The sequence below is a fragment of the Podarcis melisellensis genome (genome assembly GCF_964234715.1).
Source record: "Podarcis melisellensis genome assembly, chromosome: 1".
Lineage (NCBI taxonomy): Eukaryota > Metazoa > Chordata > Lepidosauria > Squamata > Lacertidae > Podarcis > Podarcis melisellensis.
In genome coordinates, this window is record NC_138528.1 from 69,643,410 (window position 1) to 69,666,223 (window position 22,814).

The 22,814-nt window shown below is 42.3% G+C and overlaps 1 protein-coding gene across 2 annotated transcripts in view; it reads left to right on the top strand.

The window, feature by feature from the left end:
• The window catches only part of INSC (INSC spindle orientation adaptor protein), a 136,120-nt gene that overhangs the window by 43,812 nt on the left and 69,494 nt on the right, over positions 1-22,814 (top strand). For both annotated transcript variants that reach the window (XM_081926124.1, XM_081926123.1), the window contains one exon: positions 1,426-1,496. In XM_081926124.1, coding sequence (XP_081782250.1) covers positions 1,462-1,496 — 35 coding nt within the window. In that variant the 5' untranslated portion in view covers positions 1,426-1,461. The remainder of the gene's footprint in view (positions 1-1,425; positions 1,497-22,814) is intronic.

Here is a 22,814-nt window from a genome sequence, read left to right on the forward strand (position 1 = left end):
GCAGAGTCAATCCAAGTCAATCCCCCAAGTGTCCCATTTTAAGTAGGACATCCCAGATCACAGAAGCCAATCACGGCTTCTGTCTGGATCCCAGTACATCCTTTGGGACATTCACTCTGGTGCAAGTCAGCAGGGGCGAGCCAGAGCTTTGGTGCAGCCCTGCTGATGAGTGCCAAAGTGCCAGACCAGAAGGCACACCCCTTTAGGGACTGAAAATGTTGGAGGGTATGGTCAATCATGTGCCATACTCAACTGGAAGAAAGAATATGCCCTTCTGATGAGGGCTGTCAGGAACCTTTACCCTGTCCTGCTGTATTGCAGATATTATAATGAGGTTAGGAACGACTTTATCTTCCCACTTTAAAAGCACTCACCTGCTAGAATGATGGGTCTTAGCAGGTGTGTCACTTTGACCCCACGACAGACCGTACCTGGGGCGTGCCAATGTCACCGCAGCATGTGCACATGATGTTGGCAGGCTCCCCAATGTGCTGACACCACTCTCACACATTGTGGGGGCGTTTTGACATGACTTGTGCACGTCCTGTAGTGTAAAACTGGGGGGGGGGTTAATTGAAAATTTGTGAGTGTCCAGGCCCCCATGGTCCCACATAGATGGGGCCTATGGTTGTTAGATGGTTGTTAGAATTCAGTATGAAGGGAGAGGATGAGTGTATTGCTAGAATGGTAGACCTTTTTAAAAGTTTAGCCATCAAGATGAGAGCTCAGATTATATCAGAAAAAGTTTTGGATAGATATAAAGTTGTTTATGTTTTTGTTTGTATTATACTTCATAATGTGCTCTAAATTCCATGTTTGGGGCCTTTAACTCCAGTTGCATTTTATAATGAACCTGGATTGGATATGATTTTCTTCCACCAACCTGTCCATCCTTCTCTTAAGTCTCCATCTACCGTCCTTTGTTTTAGATTATAAATTGGCATCAAAGTGGCTTATGCCCATTTACTTGCCCACTGTGACATGTAATTGGTCCCATAGACGGTTGCAAAAAGCAACAAAGGGCCAGTGATACCCTTGAGAGATAACAAATTAATGGGGCAGAAGCATTTGCGGGTTAGAGTATTCAAAGTGGCATAGAAAGTTATTATAGTATAGTTGTGTATTCCAGAGGTGATGATTTGTCTCCAGATTAGGTTTCCTATAGCATTGCAAATGAATAAATATTTGGGGGGGGGGGGGTTCTCTGCTGTTCCAGAAACAGTTCCTGAGAGTTTCTTCCAACATTATTTTAAAATTACTCTTGAATTCACATCTGTATCTTTGATTAATTTACTTTTAATTTTTTGGAAGGTCGCCTGGGAACTTGTTGAGAAATTTGTAAAATAAAACTCAGCATTTTTCCCCTAGAAAAATTTAGCCTGATTTCAAACTTCTTTGAAAAATATTTTCCCCCTTCCTTTTTAGATTTGGGTCTGTGGCGAAGCATGCAGATGAGTTGAGATGAGTATGGCTTTCCTAGCTTACCCAGTTCAGCGGTAAGTACTGTTAGGATTCTTTTCCCGTGTTGCAGTCATGGGATTGTTTTTATCACATGACGGTGTATGTTTTCATTCCACATTGTGGGAAGTGATGGAGAGAGGATGTTTTTATTACTATGTTTCCATGATATAGTATTTTTGTCCTTTGCTCTCTCTCTTTGCTGTCTGATGCTGAAGTGGAAGGAGCTAAGTCAAGATGCTCTGAGTGTGTATATGTAAATAAATGTAGTATAGTCAAAAGCTGCGCTACTGAGTCTGTACGCTGACTGATCCTGAAGCGTGCTGATGCCTCTTGGTATCAGTTGCTGTGATGTTTGGGCTAGAGAAAGCTTCTGAATCTCCCAAACGACCCACCAGGAGGGAGAGAACATGCCAATTGGGCATGCGTCTCTGCCGGACTCCTACTCGTGTGTAGGACCTCCTGACAGGTACTACATATTAAAAATATATTTGATACAAGCGTCAAAACATACAAAAATTATCTTTCTGAAAGGTGGCTTCTCTATGGAGTGTATGTTCCAGAGTTTGTGGCGGCCTATTTTTTCTGTTTTTGTGTATAAAGCATGTGAGCACCTACTATTCTATTTGATATTAACTCCTCATGTTTTATTTCTGGGTCTAAGTGTGGGGAAGTGTAAGATGTTATTAATGATATTATCTTCACTACCTCTTCCCAAAACATTTTAGTTATTGGACAGGTCCACCGAATATGTTCCCTATTTGGCTTCAAATGTTCACATCTCCCAACACTTTGCGCCACAGATGGTGTAAATTTTACTCAGTCTGCGTAGAGTCATATAGCATTGATGGAAAAAATTGTAATGCTTTTCTTTAAAGTTAACACAAAGAGGTCATGTTGGTTCCTGATTAAAAAGAAAGCCCTGTTCTTATTCAAAGATTGGTCCACCTATTATTCAAATTAGTCAGAAAAGGCTGAATTAGCAAAACAGAACATACATGCAATTTGGAGATTCCCATGTCTTCTAAGGGACATGGGTGGCTCTGTGGTTTAACCTAGGACTTGCCGATCAGAAGGTCGGCGGTTCGAATCCCTGTGACGGGGTGAGCTCCCGTTGCTCGGTCCCTGCTCCTGCCAACCTAGCAGTTCCAAAGCACGTCAAAGTGCAAGTAGATAAATAGATACCGCTACTGCGAGAAGGTAAACGGCATTTCCGTGCACTGCTCTGGTTTGCCAGAAGCGGCTTAGTCATGCTGGCCATATGACCCGGAAGCTGTACGCCGGCTTCCTCGGCCAATAAAGCGAGATGAGCGCAGCAACCCCAGAGTCGGTCACGACTGGACCTAATGGTCAGAGGTCCCTTTATGTCTTCTAAAAGGCTTATGCATGGCAGGAAGCCCCCTTTTTATGTACATACTTTGCAATTTGTCATGAAGATCCTCTTCACAAAGGAACAGAAGCTAAGTGAAACTTTAGATTTTGCATAGCTGGAGACTTGGAGGTCATCAGTCTCTCTAACTGAATGACCCCCTTCCTTCCCCATCATTTGAACCTCATACAATCCGAGCATGCTTGTTACTCCTGATTCAGGGTCTGAGTATAAAATAAGGCATTACTGTTATTGCACTTAGCATCTGTTCCCCTCAGCCCCACATATAAAGATTGCCAACTTGCCATAAAGAAATTCTAAGAATGTCCCTCTCACTCTAGAAAAATATATATTTGGCCTTTGGTCTATTTTACTGCATTTGAAATAACTCTTTATTCTGCAAACTGTAAGGTAAAATGAAATGAAGTGTTGTGTTCACTGACTAGCAATGGCTCTCCAAGATTTCAAAGATCATTTCTGGGAATGTTAGGAGTTGAACTCAGGGCCCTTTGCTTGCAAAATGTGTGTTTTGTTACTGAGATGACCTTCCTCAATGGATGAAGGCCCTTTCTCCTAACACAGCTATGGTTTACATGCATAAGAATTACCAGCTGTTATTTTTATCGTGTATCATGGATCTGTTTTCCCTTCCCCTCTACGCTGTTGTGCAGGGAGTCCCTTGGGTATTTCTGCCTAGCGCTGGCTTTGTACTGTACTGTCAGACCTATGAACTGTAATTGACATATGGCTGAAAGGGGAAAAAAGCTAGAGAGCCAGGGGTGGGGTATTGTGGCAAAACCTCACTTCGCATTTCTGACTTATAACAATGCAAGTGATACATGTGACTGGGCCAATAAGCATTTTGAAATGAAAGTGCACATTAACTCCCCCCTTCTTTATTTTTACTCTTGATTAATTTGCAATATGGCTTTTGTCCAGAATGGAAAATCTATGGAATTTCCAGAAGGGGGGGAAAAATATCTGTGACGGGAGCTGCAGTTTGACAGCAGGGCAGGGGCGTTGGTGTTAATGTTAATCAGTATACAAGAGACACAGCACTCCTTTGTAACAACACAATCAAGAAATAAGTTTTTTGTACCAGCGATAAATACGTGTGTGAACACAAGTTACATTGTACTACAGGAGGAACATAATAAATTATCAAAATGAGGATTCTCCCACCCCCGCTTTAAAATTAAAATTAGGAATTCCCGATAATGGATGGTCTGAATGACAGGAGCCCTATTATGTATGCTGCTCACTTTGCTATACTTAAGCCCATGTAATTTCATTATATTTGTAGTGTCTCGCTGTACAACCTGATTGTAAGGAACAATGAGATCGCAGAGCTCTCTTGTAAAATCTGATTTAATCTTGAAATACCTTTATGTGAACAAAGAAAAATGGATAGATGCCATTATCTCAGTACTGTAGTGGAATAACTTTAATATGCAGCTTTATCAAATTAGTGACTTTGGAAAAATATTTCCCTACCATGGGAAATATGTAGAATGGGTTGGTTGCATTCAAGTTGTGTTTCAATTGCCCATGACTCCACGTTTCTGGAAAATCTGGCCGCACAATCATTAGAAGGCATAGCATATGGTCCTGCTTTCGGGTTGATATGGTTAGCACACACTGAACAACAAAGCTGAGACAGGAGGACTTCAGATCATCCTTAAGCAGGAATGATTTGGCAAAAGGAGTCGTTTCTGTTGATTTCTCCATGGTGATGGAAAAATTCTGTTTGCTCTAGGAGAGTTTGACCACTGTAGTTCAGGCACTGTTGACCTCAAGACTGGCTTGCTTTGATGTACTCAGTGGGTCTTCCCATGTGCTTGATACAGAAACTGCAGTTAGTGCAGAATGCTGCAGCATGATGGCTGACAGGAGTGAGGGCCAAGTTCAAGTAGATAAAGCCCTTAACCATTTGGGGCCCGTTTACTTATGAGACCGCGTTACCCCGTGTATCTCCACTTGACCATTTGGATCTGTGGAAGTGGCACTGTTAACAGGTGCCACATAATACCCATTCCACATTTGTAAGAAATTGGTATTGTAGTATGACAGCACCAACACGTTGGAAATCCCTGCCTGTTGACAGGATCCTTCACTGTAGTCTTTTTGGCACTTGCTTAAAACATTTTCGTTGAGCCAAGCCTATCTAGACTGTAGGAGGAATTCAACCTCTCACGCTTCTGATAATTCAATCAGGACATACAAGTCTGCTCACCAGATGGAACAATCCTCCCTCCCCTCTACCTTGCCCTGTTTTTGGGTTCTCCTGACCCACCAGAGTAGGTCTGGGGGAGGCACGTGGGCAATGATGGAGGAGGAGGGGGGAGTTCCCTGTTGTGCCAGCAGGAGCCCTTGCCTTGCTTTTGGCTAGCGTGCCAGGTTCGATGAATCCAGACCTTCGCTTTTAAAATAGAAGACTTTCCATGAAAAGGCAAACTCTTCAAAATCAGTTGTATTAGTTCAGTGGTTGTGTCTGTCTAACCTTATTTATATATCTAACAGATTTGTGGCTACCCTTTTATAAAAAAATAATTGTTGGCAATAGCAGGCAAAAAGAAAGCATAAAATATGCACAATAGGCAACCACACACTTAAGAAGGAGCTAGACCACTGCAGCAGTAGCAGAAACAGAGATCCGGGTAAAGTTTCAATAAACACTAGAAAATAAGATTGGCAACATTAAAGCATGAGTATATGAACAGACTGGTTTGTAATTAAAAGCCTGGGAAAATAAAAAGTTTCTTTACTCGGGGGCAGAGTGGCATTAAGTGTTGGTGCAAGGGACCCAGAACTAGGGAGAGTGTCACCACATTAAACTGATGCCACCACAGAAATGTCAATTCTTCCCCACTTCCTGAATCCAGCAAGCCAAATGAGCTGGAGAAGGGCCTCATCAGAGCATGTTAATGAGCTACCCCTGCCAGCCAAGGGGTGGGGAATGGGGTGCCCTCTTGACGTTGCTGGAGTACAACTTCCATGAGCCTGCTGGCAGAGGCTGGTGGAAGCTGGAGTCCCTAAAATATTTGGAGGACAATAGGTCTCCCAGCCCAGAATGAAGTCCTTCAAGTTCAAAATCAATGGCTATTTGTGAGCTAATAGAAGCCAGAGAGCAAATCTATCTCAATTCCTGAAATAAATGCTCGTTTCCTGATTCCATATGCTCACACATTGCAACCTTTCCTCCCTTTGTTCTCCTGTTTTCCTTTACTTTGTTAGCTTCAACCAAACCCTTAAGTTATCAGAAGAAACAATCCACATAAGGTCACCTCATGCATATTTATAGCCTGGTACAGCTTTCCAGAATACTGCTTGGAATGGTCTGATAATTTATCTATGTAAGGAAGCTGTTTAAACCCTTTGCCCTATAAATTAACATCTATTTGACCCCTGGTTCTAAGAAAACCATATTTAAGAAAGCTTTCGTTGCAGCTTTAATACTGAAAGCTTTATGTATTGTTTCACATTGTTTTTAGGAATGAGTACTTGATCCTGTTGATATTTCTTTTTAGTGCCCATCTGGGTTTTTATTGTTACCTGAGATTTATACTGTAAACATGAATGTGTTAATGTTCAATCTAAGTGCATAAATTATTGCTGGCAGATGTTGCAGCAGTTGTAGTATGGCTCTTGGAGTAAAGAGTAATGGGTCTTTTGGAGTACAACACTTTGGAAGTGTTTTTATTTTCCTTATTGATGCTAAAAGCAAAGACATTTTGCTGCTTGAGGCAAAGGACAAGATGACACCATGCTCTCTTCCATGCCACATATAAGAACTTACTGAACTGGAAGCTGAATCTTTTTTAAATGAAATGGGACGGAGTTGTCCTCTACTACACCAGACAGTGTCAGGCTAGTGGTGCAGACCAGGCCACTTAGCACATATACAGTAGCTCATACCATCCCAAGTGTCCTGATTTTCCAGGGAGAGTTCCAGAATTACAAAAGCCAACCCAGCTTCTGATTTGATTCCAGAATGTCCCTATTTCCCATGCCACTGCTGCTGCCGCTGAGCTCAGGGAGGGGGGTGAGCTGGTGCTTTTCGCGAGCAGCAGTGGCAGTGAGGGAGCATTCCATGGCCTCTCCATGGCTGCTGTTACCTCCCTTGGGCAGCTCCTAGTAGCTTCTGGAGAACAGCCCATTCCTGTTGTAAGGGAACATTTTCTGACAGTAACTCTGTTCTTCCAGAGGGCAGATTGCTGTCTCTTGAGTAGAGCTGGTCCTCAAACTGGAGCACTTAGCAAAATACACAAGACCATAGTGCTCTTGTAACTCTGGGTCAAAGTCTGAATAGCAGGATAGATATTTGAGGGTGGTCAGATCAGAGCTTTTCCAGAAGTGTGAAGTTTTGTTTGATGAAGTATAACATAATGGTAGTTTAATAGTTAATGGTGAATGAAGGCTGTCCCTGAGAAAGGACAAGTGTAGGGCAGGTTACAGGAACTTTAATATGTAACCAGAATGCTGACATGAGTTCCAAACTGAGATAGAAGTTCATGCAAGGAACATGCAGAAGTGTGTGTTGTGTTTTGTCTGCAACATAACCTCTGAATAAAGGGGACCAAGCATGTAGGCCATCTGGGATCATGGTGTGTGTGTGTGTAGATGTGTCTTCCTATCTGCATTCCATACGGAGGGAACTCCATGCAGAAAACTGCATAGTGTCAGACAACAAAGGAGTTCAATACCCTTCTGTCCCTTTCAGTCCAGGGATAGTTGGCTGGTTTCTATAATAGCAGCCTTCATCATTCCTTTATGGAAAATCTCAAAGCTTCTCCATGACTTGTTACAGATATTTACAAAATGTTACCCAATGGCCAGAGAATAACAGAGACTCAGGAAGGATGCGCCGAGTTAAGGTTCTTTACCCACCAGACAGAGGTGTGGAGCACTGCTGTACAATAGACCTGCAACTAGCAGGGAACAGTCGATCTATAAAAAGAACAGGGGAGGTTGCCTTCCTGCAGTCAAAGCTCTTCAAAAGGAGCTCTTTCTCTTTCCCACGCCTTGGCTCTCCTTCCTTTCATTCTTCAGAGGTCCGAATATAATTGGACCTTTTGAGATAGGAAGGAACCAAGACGGCTGAATAGCTTGCCCCTTGTATCACTCTCTTCTGATGCACTGGATGGCAACACTTTCTGTAATGAAATAAAGCTGCAAAGGAGGTCATCATGGGACAGAGCTGTATTCAGTCTCATTAGTACAGGGAGAGAAATAGTTCTTTTTTATTAAAAAAACAAACCCCAGTATTTGTTGCAGGTATCAAAACTTCTCTTGTGATTCAATGTGTCTTCCATGTGTGCATGTTTGCGCATTTTTAGTGTTTGTGAGGAAGATGTATGGCCTTTTTTCTGGCAGTTGGATGGCTTCATGAACTGATAAATTCACTTAATGCCCTTTCTTTCTAAAGGAATCTTTCTGCTTTGTAACTGGGGCTGCCTTTAGACTAATAGGTTCTGCACATACCAGGCACTGGAGAGAATCCACAACCCTCTCAAGACTTAGAAAGTCTTGCTCCTTCACCCCCATCTGTTTAAATGTGCAGAAAATCCTAATGTGAAAGCTGAGCTTATTGAAATTTGGTGTCTCTTCATGGGCAAATGCAAGGGGGGGGGGCAGGCAGACCCAGAGGAGAGACCCAAACCCAGCCAGTAGGTGGGCCAATGGATGCAGAGCAGGCACTGGCACATTGGGCGGATCTACACTCAGGGTTTTTGACGTTAAGGAATGGTTTTCATAACACATGATCCTCCACTTTTAATGTTAATAATGCATTCTTAAAATGTGACTCCAGAAGGCGTAACCAGCAGTAGGGAGACTGCATTCTGACATAAAAAACAAAGGTAAGAATTGCTTTAATTTACAAGTATGCCGTTGTTAATATCATTCTAATAAAGTTTAACAGGTCAGTGTAGATCCAGCCATGGTACGCAGGCGCTGGCAGGAAAGCAGATATACAGTAAGTGGGAGAGCAGTCACAACCAGCAGAGGCAGAGTGGGCAGACCACAGGGCAGAAAGATACCGGGCAGGCACAGGATGGACTCAGGATAATTTGGGCAGTAGGCAAAAACAGTGAGCAGTCCTGTAGGCAGATAGATACTCTAAGAAGGCTGGCACAGAGCAGATTGGAAAGACATGGTAAAGACAGGCAGGCAGGCATAAAGTGGGAAGGTGTGCAGGACAGACAATGGCCAGACAGACATGTTGAACAGTTAGCAGACTTACACAGAGGCAATGAGCAGACAGAAGGGAGACAGGCAGGCACAGCGAATAGGATGCCAGTGAAGGCAGTTTTTCCAGGCCTCCAATTGAGACATATTTTCCACAATATGCAAGCAGCACACCGCCCCAAACTGCAGCAAGAAGGAGACAATTTTCAGTAAGATATACTGGAAAGACAAATGCAGCATGCAGGTGGGATACACAGACAGGCAGGCAGGCAGGATCAGTGCCAGATTTAGGGCAGTGCAGTCAAGGTCCCCCATACAGGGCGCTGAGCTGAGGGGCACTTTGATAAGTGGGTCTTGGGGCAGCACATGGCAAGTCACGACTTGGAAAGAAGTATTTAGTAATCAGTACCAAGTGTTCTAAAAGAAATTCCTGTGAAAATAAAAAAATGGGGTGTTGTTGTTTAGTTGTTTAGTCGTGTCCGACTCTTCATGACCCCATGGACTAGAGCACGCCAGGCACTCCTGTCTTCCACTGCCTCCCACAGCTTGGTCAAACTCATGTTCGCAGCTTCGAGAACACCGTCCAACCATCTCGTCCTCTGTCGTCTCCTTCTCCTTGTGCCCTCAATCTTTCCCAACATCAGGGTCTTTTCCAGTGAGTCTTCTCTTCTCCTGAGGTGGCCAAAGTATTGGAGCCTCAGCTTCACGATCTGTCCTTCCAGGGAGCACTCAGGACTGATTTCCTTAAGAGTGGATACGTTTGATCTTCTTCCAGTCCATGGGACACTCAAGAGTCTCCTCCAGCACCATAATTCAAAAGCATCAATTCTTTGGCAATCAGCCTTCTTTATGGTCCAGCTCTCACTTCCATACATCACTACTGGGAAAACCATAGCTTTAACTATACGGACCTTCGTCGGCAAGGGAGAAATGGGGTATGTGCTCCAAATACTGCCCTCACTCAGGATGCCATTTTTCCAAAGTCTAACCCCAGCAGGAGGCATCCAATGTTCAGGCAGAGTGAGTGAGTGGGCAGGCGAGGGTAGTGCATGTGGAAAGGGGTTGGACAGGGAGACAGAGAATTGGACAGATTCAAGAAGACAGATACCCACATGCAGGGCTGGGGACACAGGGCAGTCAAAAGTAGATAGGCGACATCGACGCTGGACTGGAACACAGACAGAATGAGTAGACATACTAAGCAGAACAGACACAGAGGGCTGGCAGGCAGAGGCAGTGGGAAAGCAGACACAGGACTGTCAGGAAGAGAGATGCAGACCAGATGCGCAGAGCAGACTCGATACCCAAACGATTATGGAATACTTGGTATGATTTAGTGTGTTTTAGTACAACCTGTCCAAGTATGTACGTAATTCCACATTTCTTTTGATCAAGTTCTTCAAAGACATATTGCCCTCACCCTGCAAATGCACATCTTGGTTCCTAAAACTCACTGAAGCCAAGTCGAATTAACCCTACCTTTTCATTGCATTGCAGCTGCCCAGGGAAGAGCTGGGGGATAAATCCCTCAAATAATTAATAGTTATGCCTTTTTCAATGGAACTGGCTCCTTAAATGGACACAATTTGAAGTAAGGGTCAGCAGTCATCGGGGAGTCCCAAAAAGGGAGCAGCACAGGGGGCTAAATCATTTGTAAGCTTCTTTACACCATACTTTTAACTAGTTTTATTTATGTCATATGATTTAGCTAGTGTTATTTAAATTCCAATTAATATTGAATTATTTGTGTTTTAACTGGATTGAACTTCCGTACAAAAACAACCAAAAAGTATTGCCACAGGTAGTTTAAACACTTCTTTTGTTGTGTTTTATGAGATGTGACTAATGCAAGTTTCTCATCTTCAATAATTTATCTGTAATTTAGACAATTGTATTCTTTAAAAAAAAAAGGGACGCGGGTGGCGCTGTGGGTAAAACCTCAGCGCCTAGGACTTGCCGATTGCTTGGTCGGCGGTTCGAATCCCCGCGGCGGGGTGCGCTCCCGTCGTTCGGTCCCAGCGCCTGCCCACCTAGCAGTTCGAAAGCACCCCTAAATGCAAGTAGATAAATAGGGACCGCTTACTAGCGGGAAGGTAAACGGCGTTCTGTGTGCTGTGCTGGCTCACCAGATGCAGCTTGTCACGCTGGCCACGTGACCCGGAAGCGTCTGCGGATAGCGCTGGCTCCCGGCCTATAGAGTGAGATGAGTGCACAACCCTAGAATCTGTCAAGACTGGCCCGTACGGGCAGGGGTACCTTTACCTTTATTCTTTAAAAATATGAATAAGTAGATACATAGGTACTGCTGCAATGGGAAGGTAAATGTCATTTCTGTGCGCTCTGGCACTCATCACGGTCCTCCGTGTGCCAGAAGGGGTTTAGTCATGCTGGCCACATGACCCGGAAAGCTGTCTGTGGACAAACGCTGGCTCCCTTGGCCTGAATGCAGAGATGAGCGCCGCAACCCATAATGGAATTTGACTGAACTTTACCATCCAGGGGTCCTTTACCTTTTACCTGCCTGTAAGTTTTTGCACAACATCATCAGCATCAAAATGCCAGCTTGTATTTCCCCTCTCCAAATTTAATTTGATTTCCTTTTCTTTGCGGGGGGGGGGGAGAATCTGGCAGTATTCAAAGACAACCGAACCCAACACCATTGTCAACAACTCACTTGCAATATCTCAATGACCCACCGACAAATTAAGCCCTTGTCTGGAAGCACCCCATCAGTTTCAAACTGACCCTGGTGACTATTTTTATGTTGCGTATAATTTCTCCTTGCTTCAAATTTTTTTCAGGTCTGCTTCAGGTTGTTGACATCTTTCCGGAAGTCTCCGGAAGTTGAACAGGTGTTTAAATGTGAACACCCTTATTTGTTTTCTTCCTCTGAGTGCTATTTTAAGAGCAGTGTTTTGCCACTGAGTTATTATCCCATTTGCATGGGGTTGTGCTTTGCGTGGGATTTTTCATTATTGGTTTGTGTTGAATATTGACGGTGACGCACTTACCTGACACAGATGCTTCTGGCTTTGTTGTCTATTAAATGCTTTGTTTGGGACTGTTTGGTCATGAATACAAATTCTAGCAAAGACTTCTATTGTGCTTCATCTTCTTATTTGCTATTAAAACCCTGAAGCATTTTTATATGCCTATGTACCTTATTGACTTATTGAAGAGATCTATATCTGGTTTTCAGTACAGATTCTTGAAAAGCTTTATGATGGAAGCTTAAAATGATATACATTAAAACCACCACCCTCATTAAAACAGTAGTACAAATTGAAGTCCTTAAGTGTCCTGGTAGCCAGAAATGTTTTAAGCTGATATCTAGATGTCATGAGATGAGAATTTTTCCATTTGTGGATGGGAAGCTTACCTCTGAAGAGCAACTCCTTGGCTACATATTCCTGGTAGCCTTGTGGGTTGATGAAATTGTTTTTTAATGGGAATCTAATTGTACATTTGCTTATGTCACTGGATGGTTTTAGATGAGCTACTGCGCCTCCGTGCAGCATTGACCATTAGTCACATTGAAGAAGTTCCCAGATGTGGAATATTGTTATTTGTGTGGCATAATATGCAATTTTGTTTAGACATGCACACCCAGATACTTAGAACACTGAGGCAAGTTTTAATCTGCTTTTAGTTTATTGTTGATTTTAATTTTTAGAAAGTTTTAAGTTACTGTTTTTTATTATTATTATTATTTTATTGTTTTTTCATTTTTTGTAAACCACTTTGAAGTTGTTGTTGTTTTTACAATCAAGTGGTGTATACATTTTATGAAATAAATAATATATTGAAATGTTTATAATATTCTTGTTTTTCCCCCCCCAAGGTTAGTTAGAGAGGGTGAATCTGACCAGAATCTGAGCTGTGTGTGAAAAATATAATGTGTGGACCTTTTTAATCCATGATCCATGCCTTATTATTGACTACATCCTTCTCCCCATCACCTAGCTAGCTCACGGAGCTTCTTTTCACCAGTTAATCTGTCAAATCAGTGGACAATTGTTCATATTATATATATTTTCAATGTGTGCACTTTCTCTTTGCAAATAACTTCTTCCTAGAAAATTACTTATTCTGAAGCTTCTTGTCACCACAGACTCAGATTTCTGTCTTAGTTGTTGTCCTTCATTCCAATTTACCTCCTCATTTAATTGCCTTAATTTGCTTCTCTGCTGTATAGAGATGGAGGAGCAGGTCTTAAAAACCAATTGTTCAGACACATCTAACAAGCAAGATAAAAAGAGAACTGGCAGAACGACTTCACAGCTCTGTCAGTGAATTTGCTCTTAGCTTCTGACAAACAGGCTAGTGGCCTAGTATGTTACTGACCCAATTTTTTTTGCCTTAGCAAATTATTTGGTGTCTGTTAGGTCTGTTAAGTATTTGGTGTCTGTTAGGTCTTTCAGACTGCGATCCTATGCATGTTTTCTCCTATTACCTTAATGAGGCACAAGATTACATTGTCGTTTCTGTTGTGTGTATTAGCCTATATGAAGAGGAGTGGTGTAGCAAGAAATGCATAGGATTGTGTAATGACAAAGAAATGCTTCTTGTCTTCTGTTTTTGCATAGATGTAGACCTTTAAGCTGAGAAACCTGTACTGATATACTTATTCTTACAAATATAACCACTGAATATCCTGCTCTCTTGAGATGGAACAGGATGGCTCAAATCACTCTGCCACACGGCCATATTCATTTCTGTTCTAGGAGTGGGTGGTGCCGTGGTCTAAACCACTCCTCTTGGGCTTGCCGATCAGAAGGTCAGCAATTTGAATCCGCATGACGGGGTGCGCTCCCATTGCTCTGTCCCAGCTTCTGCCAATGTAGCTGTTGGAAAGCTAGGTAAAGGGCATTTCTGTGCACTCTGGCACTCGTCACAGTGTCCTGTTGTGCAAGAAGTGGTTTAGTCATGCTGGCCACATGACCCGGAAAGCTGTCTGTGGACAAACAGTGACTCCCTTGGCTTGAAGCAAGATGAGTGCTGCACCCTGTAGTCCCTTTGACTGGACTTAACCGTCCAGCGGTCCTTTACCTTTATCTTTACCTATTTCTGTTCTAATCAGCTTTGCACTTTCTGTGAATTTAGTGCCTATTTTGAGCAGAAGATAAACAAAGGGAATCTCAATTACTATTTTTTTCCGTTCCCTTAACTCCTAACCATTGCAATTATCTTGCTGAAATTTTGCGTGTAACTTTCCTCTATCCTGTATACAATGTTCATGCGAATTTTGAAAATGAAACAAAACACCTGCTTCACCCCCCACTAATGCTGGCTTTAAAGGCACCTAGGACAGAAACCTGTTCACACTGTTCTCTGGACTTTGGCAAGATTCTTCCTTTTTCAGTGGGCAACCTTGTGGCCGTCCCGGCGGCACCACCAGCAGTGGGTGGGGCCATGCCCAGTGTGGCCCCAATGGCCAATCAGCACCGGTAGGGGGTATGGCTACAGGAAATTAAACTGGTGTGGCCGGAGGGCCCTCCTCTTTTTTAATTTTTTATTAATGCTTTATTGAAATTAAAAGGAAACAACAAACAAAAGGTTTATCCAGAACAAAAGAAAAGAAAATGGTAATATTTGTTACATCATATCACAATAAATTCTTCTTGCATTTCTAATGACTTCCCGTCACCCAATCATGCACCCACCACTTAATCTATCTAGCTCACTGTTTGTTTTCTTTTTTCTTTTTGTTAAGTTTCATCAGTAATATATTCTCTTATAATTATCCATCATGCCACAGAAGTCATACGAGGCCTGCCACTGATGTCATGTTATTACAATAGTCCTTAAGGTATTTTTTTGTACATTTCCCATTTTCTAATAAATGTTTGATCAGTATGACCTCTCAGTTTCTCTGACATTTTTGTCAACTCGGCGTATTCTAGCGGTTTACATTGGCACTCCAGTTTAGTCAGAATTTTTCTCTCCTTTCCAATTCATAACATACAAGAATATTTCCGGAGGGCCCCCTTCTCTCGCCCTTTTGCCAGATCTCCCAACCTACCCGCCCTGTTTTTCATGCTTTGCTCTGACACGACCTTGCTATGGACAAATGCTTGCTGACATATTGTTGGGGCCAGGCAGGATTTTTTTTCCACTTGGCAAATTGGTACCAGCCATTTGGTTTTTGCTTACCTTGTAGCAATTGGCACAACTTTGTGAGGTTAGGCATTGGGTAAGCCTTTGTTTGGATGGAGGGGAGGCTGTAACTTCCGCCTGCCCTTCCTCATTAAGGATATCCTGTTAAAGGCATCCATGGGTGTGGATCCTGTCCTATGCCCGGACATGGGCTAGGGCCATGCCACGATCCCAACGGGGTCCTCTTGGGTTGCCCCTATTTGATGTAAATCATAGGGCTCCCCCTATTGGTGGTTTACCCTTAGGTGGACTCCCTGCAGATGGGTGGGAGTCGAGATATAGCTTGGCTTCACCCAATGCCTAAGCCAAACCGGTCACACCTGTAACCAGTAAAGTTGTGGCCTATTTGAACCCATAAACCTAAATGCTCATGTCTGTGTGTTTGTTAGCCACAAGGGAATTGCAGGTCGCGGGCTCTTGGCATGCAAATCAGCAAATTTCCTTCAACAATGTAAAAAGTTGTACTCATTTGTGGATTTATCCGTTATGATCAAGGTTGAAATGTCAGAAGCTCAACCTTTCCACTTCTGATCAGGAAGACATAATGGAGTCTAGCCTAACCATCCCACCTTGCTGCCCTGCCACTGCTATAACCACACAGAATCTGAGTTTGTGTGGCACTCTGATGGCACGCTGTAGGGGCTTGCGTTTCATCAGGGAATTGACACGAGAGGACAGGTATCCCAAACCAGACCCCCATCATCTTTAGAGCAGCTTACTGGAGCTAATTATTAGCAAAACAAAACTCATGGAAGATCCTAAACTACAGATCTCCTCTCCTGCTCTTTTTCTGCCGCTGAAGAGAATCCCTGTTACAATAGTCAAGCCCCAAAGTTTTTCTACATACCAGCCTTCTCACTGCTTCCACAGACTTTAAGTAAAACTGCTTGTAAACTGACGGTGCCAAAAATGGCAGGTGTCTGGAGTCCTGGGTTCTTTTGGATTCTTGTTATTGCTTTTCTCCAGTAGGTGCTCACCTTTCAAAAGTAGCTTCCTGCTCTCATTAAAAATACATCCTTGCAAGACAAAAGTCTGTCAGGAAACACTGAAGTCCAGGCAAAACAATCAGTTCTGCGTATCCTGACAGCCTATGTATTATATTCTGATAGCAGGATGTTGTGACTGAATGAGAATATGTACTTCTGTGATTTTGAGTCTAAACATTTGGACCCACCATCATTTTAAGCTAAGGTGTTAAGACAAATTGGAAGCAAATCTTGCACAATGTGTCACTTGGTCAGGGGAAGCTGGTTCACTTAAGGGGCTAGAGAGCAGAAAGGACAACAGTACAGACATTTTCTTTTCTGGAAGCTAGCTGGGCTAGTTCACTTTTCAGATTGTTAGATGTGAAAACCAGCTCTTCCAAGCTCTTTAAATGGTTAGATCTTTTTACTCATTAATACAGCTGTGTGTGTGTGCATTCTACCCGCAGGGCTCAGGACAGGAAGCAATATTAGAAAACATTAGCCAACTATAATATCTCACAGGAAGAAACAGAGCATGAAGAGATGATTGTTGGTTTTGCTGCTGTTTTTAGTTTGATAATTTGAGTTTTAAGGGCTGGATTTTTGCTGCTCTTATGTTCACATCTGAGGTGTAAAGCTCCTGAGTTTCACACATTAATCGTAACCCCAGCCAGTTTATTTGCTTATTTATTTGTCTGCAGGCCTATAAACTTCTAATTTACAATTTAATGGGCCAGGAAGTCTCTCTCTTTCTTTCTACAAAAAGGGCAAGATAATACAGAATTTTTTATACTCTAGGAAAAAAAATCTAGATATTTTAAATGTGCATATTTCCTTAGAGTAAAACAGGGAGACATATATATTTGTAACAATCTAATATTTATTTTCTATTGCAAATTGGCTCCTGAAGAAAAACTATCTGCTTGTTAATATTTAGTGTCAGGGGTTACATCCTCAAGCCTGAGAGGATGATATTGCTATTGTGGCAAAGACAATAGCATCCACTGCTGTTTCAGTTTTCTAATTCCAAAGGTTGTTTTCATGTATAATAATATGGAACTTTATTTGAGCCCAAAGCAACAATCATCGCAGGACACTTGGCTTATTTTTGTTCTCTGTGTTCTCTTTCTGGAAAACATTGTTCATTTTTTTAAAAATGCCTTGGAATACTGAGTGCTTAATTTGTATTTAGAAGTTCACTGGGAAGTGAATGAGCTCCATTCTCATTCAGTGACAAGAAATGAGTAGGGTGACTTCATATTCTTGAATCAGTTACCGGTAATTATCTGTCTGGTGCTACCTGTTTAGACACCTCCTCTCTCTCATTCTCTGAGTTTCCATAATTTCGATTCCTTTTGAGATTTAGCCTTTCAAAACATGATGTCACCACAGACTAGATAAAATTGCAAGTGTTGGTAAGATCAGGGTTAGCAAAGTATTGGTGTTTTGGGGTGGTTTTTTTTTGGCTGATTCATGCATTTCAAAACTTATGTGATTAGCTTATTCATACAGCTATGGTGCCAGGTGACTTGCAAAATGAATCCTGCTAGCAGAAGTTAAGCTGCAGGATTTCGTGAGACTAGTTCTCTGGTGTTATATGGCTTACATTGCGTACGTAGTTAGGTGGATATATAAGTCAGTGAAGGCACCTGGTTAGTGAATGTTGGAGAGGAATAATTGGTCTTGTAGGTAGAATTTAGTAGTCTTCGTTCCATTGACAAAAAGGCATCCATTAGCAAAAAGGGCAGGACCACCTTAGGTGGCAGGATCCACAGAGGCAGCAAATCCCAATGTAGATCTTTATTCCTCTCTTGTTTCTGAGGTAGATATTCACTTATCCCTTCTTCCCTGGCAGGGTGAGATTAGGGTGAGCACCAATTGGTGGCTTGTCTCAGGTGCCAAAATGTCTCAGGCTTCTCATGATTCCTCATTCAAATAGTCCCCTGTTCCCCCCAATTCTGGTCTTCTATTGGATTCTACCTTGTATTTCTGGGAATGATGACATCAAGAAACAAAGGAAGGACACCGTAAAGGGAAAATATACCCTCGCAAAGGAGGGGTCCAGAGCTTTGTTTGCAGAACCGTTTAGACAAGTTGTGCTACTACAACATCAGTATTTCAGGTATAAGGACAGTGTAGCTTCTCAGGTATTTTGAAGGATAACTGGGCCACTATAAGTGACAAGCTCTTGGATCATGAAAACTGCTGTGTAAAAGGTTAATGAATTTTCTACATCTGTCTATCCTCCTTGGACAGAGGATACTGGAGAAATACCCACCCTTGAATTATTTATTGTCTTGTGGTAGCATATCCGAAAAGCTGTCACACATTAACATTTCAGTGGAAGAAATGTTTCAGTGTAGCTAATAGATTAAACAGCAATAAGTCACCAGGACTGCTTGGCGTTCACCCAAGAGTGGTGAAAGAATTCAAAGATGAACCTGCTGAACTGCTGACTCTGACTTGTAGCTTCTATCTGACGTAAGCCTCTCCACAGCAGATTTGGAAAATCACACTTTTAAAAATAAATAAATAAAAGACTTCCTGACTATTCCTGTAAACTATGCTCCAGGGTTAGAAAAACTGGTTTGCAACAAGTGTATCACGGCAAGACTATTTGTATTCTTTTCCTTTGAAAAGAAATCCCAGTAAAACAGCTGTACCAACATTTACACAAGTATTCATGATGGAAGTATGTGAAAGTATTGTTCCTATAAATGAAATGGTTCTGTATGATTGCACAGGTACTGGAAGCAGGTAGAAGATACTCAACAGGATCAAACTATTTGGTGAAAACATTGCTTTAATCACAATGCAGTCTAAACCTTATTCTCTTTTGGATGCTTCCAGATGGGTTTCATTGTGGAATTGGTGCCTCTCATGCATGCCTTATAATTGCTGCTGCTGCTGCTGCTTCTTCTTCTTCTTCTTCTTCTTCTTCTTCTTCTTCTTCTTCTTCTTCTTCTTCTTCTTCTTCTTCTTCTTCTTTGTTTTGACCATGTTTTTAGATGATATATATCAATCAACTGAATAAATATTCTGTCAACAACTCTGGACTTCTTAATCATCAGATACTCCGAAGTGTTGGTGCAACACTTCATTAACCCTGTAGATATCCAGGCTTTGTAATAATAAGTGCCTATTCATAATTTATAAATTTGTCACCACTGGTGACAATGAAGATGATTTATTCAAGAAAAATTAACTCTGTACTGCTGCATCTAACCTACATCTGTACAATTATAATGATCAATACAATCGATGCCGGTGGAGTGAAATCAACAATAATTTTCTGAAAAACTTAATTTTTATAGCCACCTATGTCAGTTATAAGGAATTACATGGAGAGACATTCATTCTTCTAACATCTGCAGGTTTAACAATGATGTGCTTCAGGCACCAATAAAACTCTGAATTTTTTGATATAGTTCTCCAAAAAGTGTGGATAAAAATGGATGTAAATGTGAAATATATATGTGCATTACATTGGGTATATTTGCTTAAAATGTTTATATCAGGTGAAATATTAGGAAAATTTGCACTAAAATTCTGATGAATTTTAATTTTCAGTTTTTTTGAATTGATACAATTGAACTGGAAAAACGAGACACTGAGAGAAATGACCCAATGCCATCAGTTAACCTTTTGCATAAATTTACAGACACACTAGTAACATTTTTGGAAATATAGGTGAGTTTCTGCAGTCAAATGCCATTTTTACCACCACAGAGCCATTGGGCACCTCACACCCCGGAAAGAAGAAAAGAGGCAATTAGGCCATCAGGGCCAAAGAGGAGATCCCTAGTCCACCAACCTGAGTAGGTTGGCTTGAGTAACAATCCCCTCACAACTGCAATCTCTCAAAATCTCTCAAAATGTTCACCACTGTCCTCCATGTCTTTCCTTTCTGGCACCACCACACCCTTTCCTGCACCACACCTGTAGTATGTGTGGCAGGTGGGTGAGGCTTGGTCAGAAAAGATGGTTGTTGTTGTTGTTTAGTTGTTTAGTCGTGTCCAACTCTTCGTGACCCCATGGACCAGAGCACCGGCACTCCTGTCTTCCACTGCCTCCTGCAGTTTGGTCAAACTCATGCTAGTAGCTTCAAGAACACTATCCAACCATCTCGTCCTCTGTCGTTCCCTTCTCCTTGTGCCCTCCATCTTTCCCAACATCAGGGTCTTTTCCAGGGAGTCTTCTCTTCTCATGAGGTCGCCAAAGTATTGGAGTCTCAGCTTCAGGATCTGCCCTTCCAGTGAGCACTCAGGGCTGATTTCCTTAAAAATGGATAGGTTTGATCTTCTTGCAATCCATGGGACTCTCAAGAGTCTCCTCCAGCACCATAATTCAAAGGCATCAATTCTTCGGTGATCAGCCTTCTTTATGGTCCAGCTCTCACTTCCATACATCACTATTGGGAAAACCATAGCTTTAACTATACGAACCTTTGTTGGCAAGGTGATGTCTCTGCTTTTTAAGATACTGTCTAGGTTTGTCATTGCTTTTCTCCCAAGAAGCAGGCGAGAAAAGATGGTTAAGTCCATTCAAATGCGACTATGGGCTTGTAGCTCTCATCTTGCTTTCAGGCCAAGGGAGCCAGCGTTTGTCCACAGACAGCTTTCCAGGTCATGTGGCCAGCATGACTAAACCCCTTCTGGCACAATGGGACACTGGGATGAGTGCCGGAGTGCACAGAAACACTGTTTACCTTCCCGCTGCAGTGGTACCTATTAATCTACTTGCACTCACGTGCTTTCGAACTGCTAGGTTGGCAGGAGCTGGGACAGAGCAATGGGAGCTCACTCTGTCACGTGTATTAAAACCACTGGCCTTCTGATTGACAAGCCCAAGAGGCTCAGTGGTTTAGACTGCAGCATCATCCATGTCCCATTATGTGTGGCAGGTGGGTGACACTTGGTCAGAATAGCCTCACAGGCCAAATGGGTAGCTCTGGCAAAGCCTACAGGTCAGAGGCTCCCTACCACTGCTTTTTCGTAACTTACACAGAATCTGTCTGTTGTGACCTAACTCATACAGAGTGAAAAAAAAGTCAACCTATATGAAGCCCGCCTTGAAGCCAGTTAATGTAATCATGCAGAAGAGGTGTGTGCCTCTCAGTGTGTGGAACCTTTCATCCTTTGACCAATTTAGGAATGGGAACCAAATTTTGCTCCACTGGCAACTACGTAATCCTGCGCTGCTCCAGACCAGCTAGGTGGGTAGGATGCTGCTGTGACTGCAAACTGTAGGTTGTAGTAGGCTTCCACAGGAATTGTTGTTGTGTCCAAATGGCTGAGCACAAAGTGGGTTACTGAAAAACACTCTTTTGATGCAACTTAGCACAACCAATTTAGCATTTGTTGCTGCCGGTGACATTAATTCATGGGCATTATTCCATCCATGCACTTGATATTTAGTTGATTTTTAAAAATCAGGATTGCAGAAAACACACATCGCAAAGCTGGCTTGGCAAAGGGTGTAGCCACAAGCTACTATGTGGCCAGTCACAGTTATTCATAGGTAGGGCAGATATATATTTTTTCAATTACCTAAGCTAGAATACCTTTGGCTGGCAGAAGGATATGTGCTTTTCTCCTGAATTATTTTTACTGCTGCTTTTATATGTAGCTATTTCCCCCCATTGTTACGTCGGGATAAATGGCCTTTTTGTCAATATGCCATACTGTTGTATATATTCTGAGATTCTAACAGTGGTAACTTTAATGTGTTATGCTTTTAATAGAATTAGCACAAACTGACAAAGCTCCAAGGTTAATGCCTTACCATTCTCATCACGCAGACAATAGCACCCTTCCTGAAATCCCCACATTAGTTTTCTGTCTGATCCTGAATGGAGCACAGACTCCTCATATTTACCTTCAAAGACTTCCATGGCTTTGCCCTCCCTTCCCCGCTCTTTGTCCCCATATCTCCAGAAGTGGAGTGGAACCCCAACACTGGCTTTGTGGCAGGTGTGTTGTTGCTGCTGCTTATGGGACAAGAGGGGCAATTGATGTGGAAAATGACATGGCGCGGATGCACTGACTGGACTGCTGGATTGGTTTTGCCAGTGCATCTACACCAGTGCTATTTTTCTAGAAAAAGAGGTGGTGGAGTTCACAATGAATGTCTCCCATATTTTCTTGGAATGGCAATGGCGCCTACCTGAGAGGTGCTGGAGTTGAGCTCTGGTGAGCATCAGCTGGAAAAACAAGCTCTGATCTACACTGCACCAATCTACACTGCACCAAGCTCTGATCTACACTGCACTGAAAAGTGTGGGATGAAGAAATTATTTTGGTGGGAAAATGCATAAACATTGCAGATTGGGATGAATGTTGTTTGTCACATGACCTCCCTAAACCCCAATCGGGATGAATGCTCATGAAAAACTAAGCACACTTATCAGAATGACTACATGTTCTCTGGCGAGTGCTTACTCCTTCATATTCCTTCTAAAAATATTGCTTTTCTGTGTCATGCTAGCAACAATCCATTAGCTCTCATTTTCATTTATTTGTTATGCATTCTTTTATATGGCTTTTTGAGGGTAAAAAATGACCCCAGCTGAAATGACATTTAACGTGTCACTGAAATTAATCTATATTCTCTTCTAGTTTGTAATGATGAGCTGAAATGTCTTAGAATACGTGTTTCAGATATAACTTCTACCCATCTTG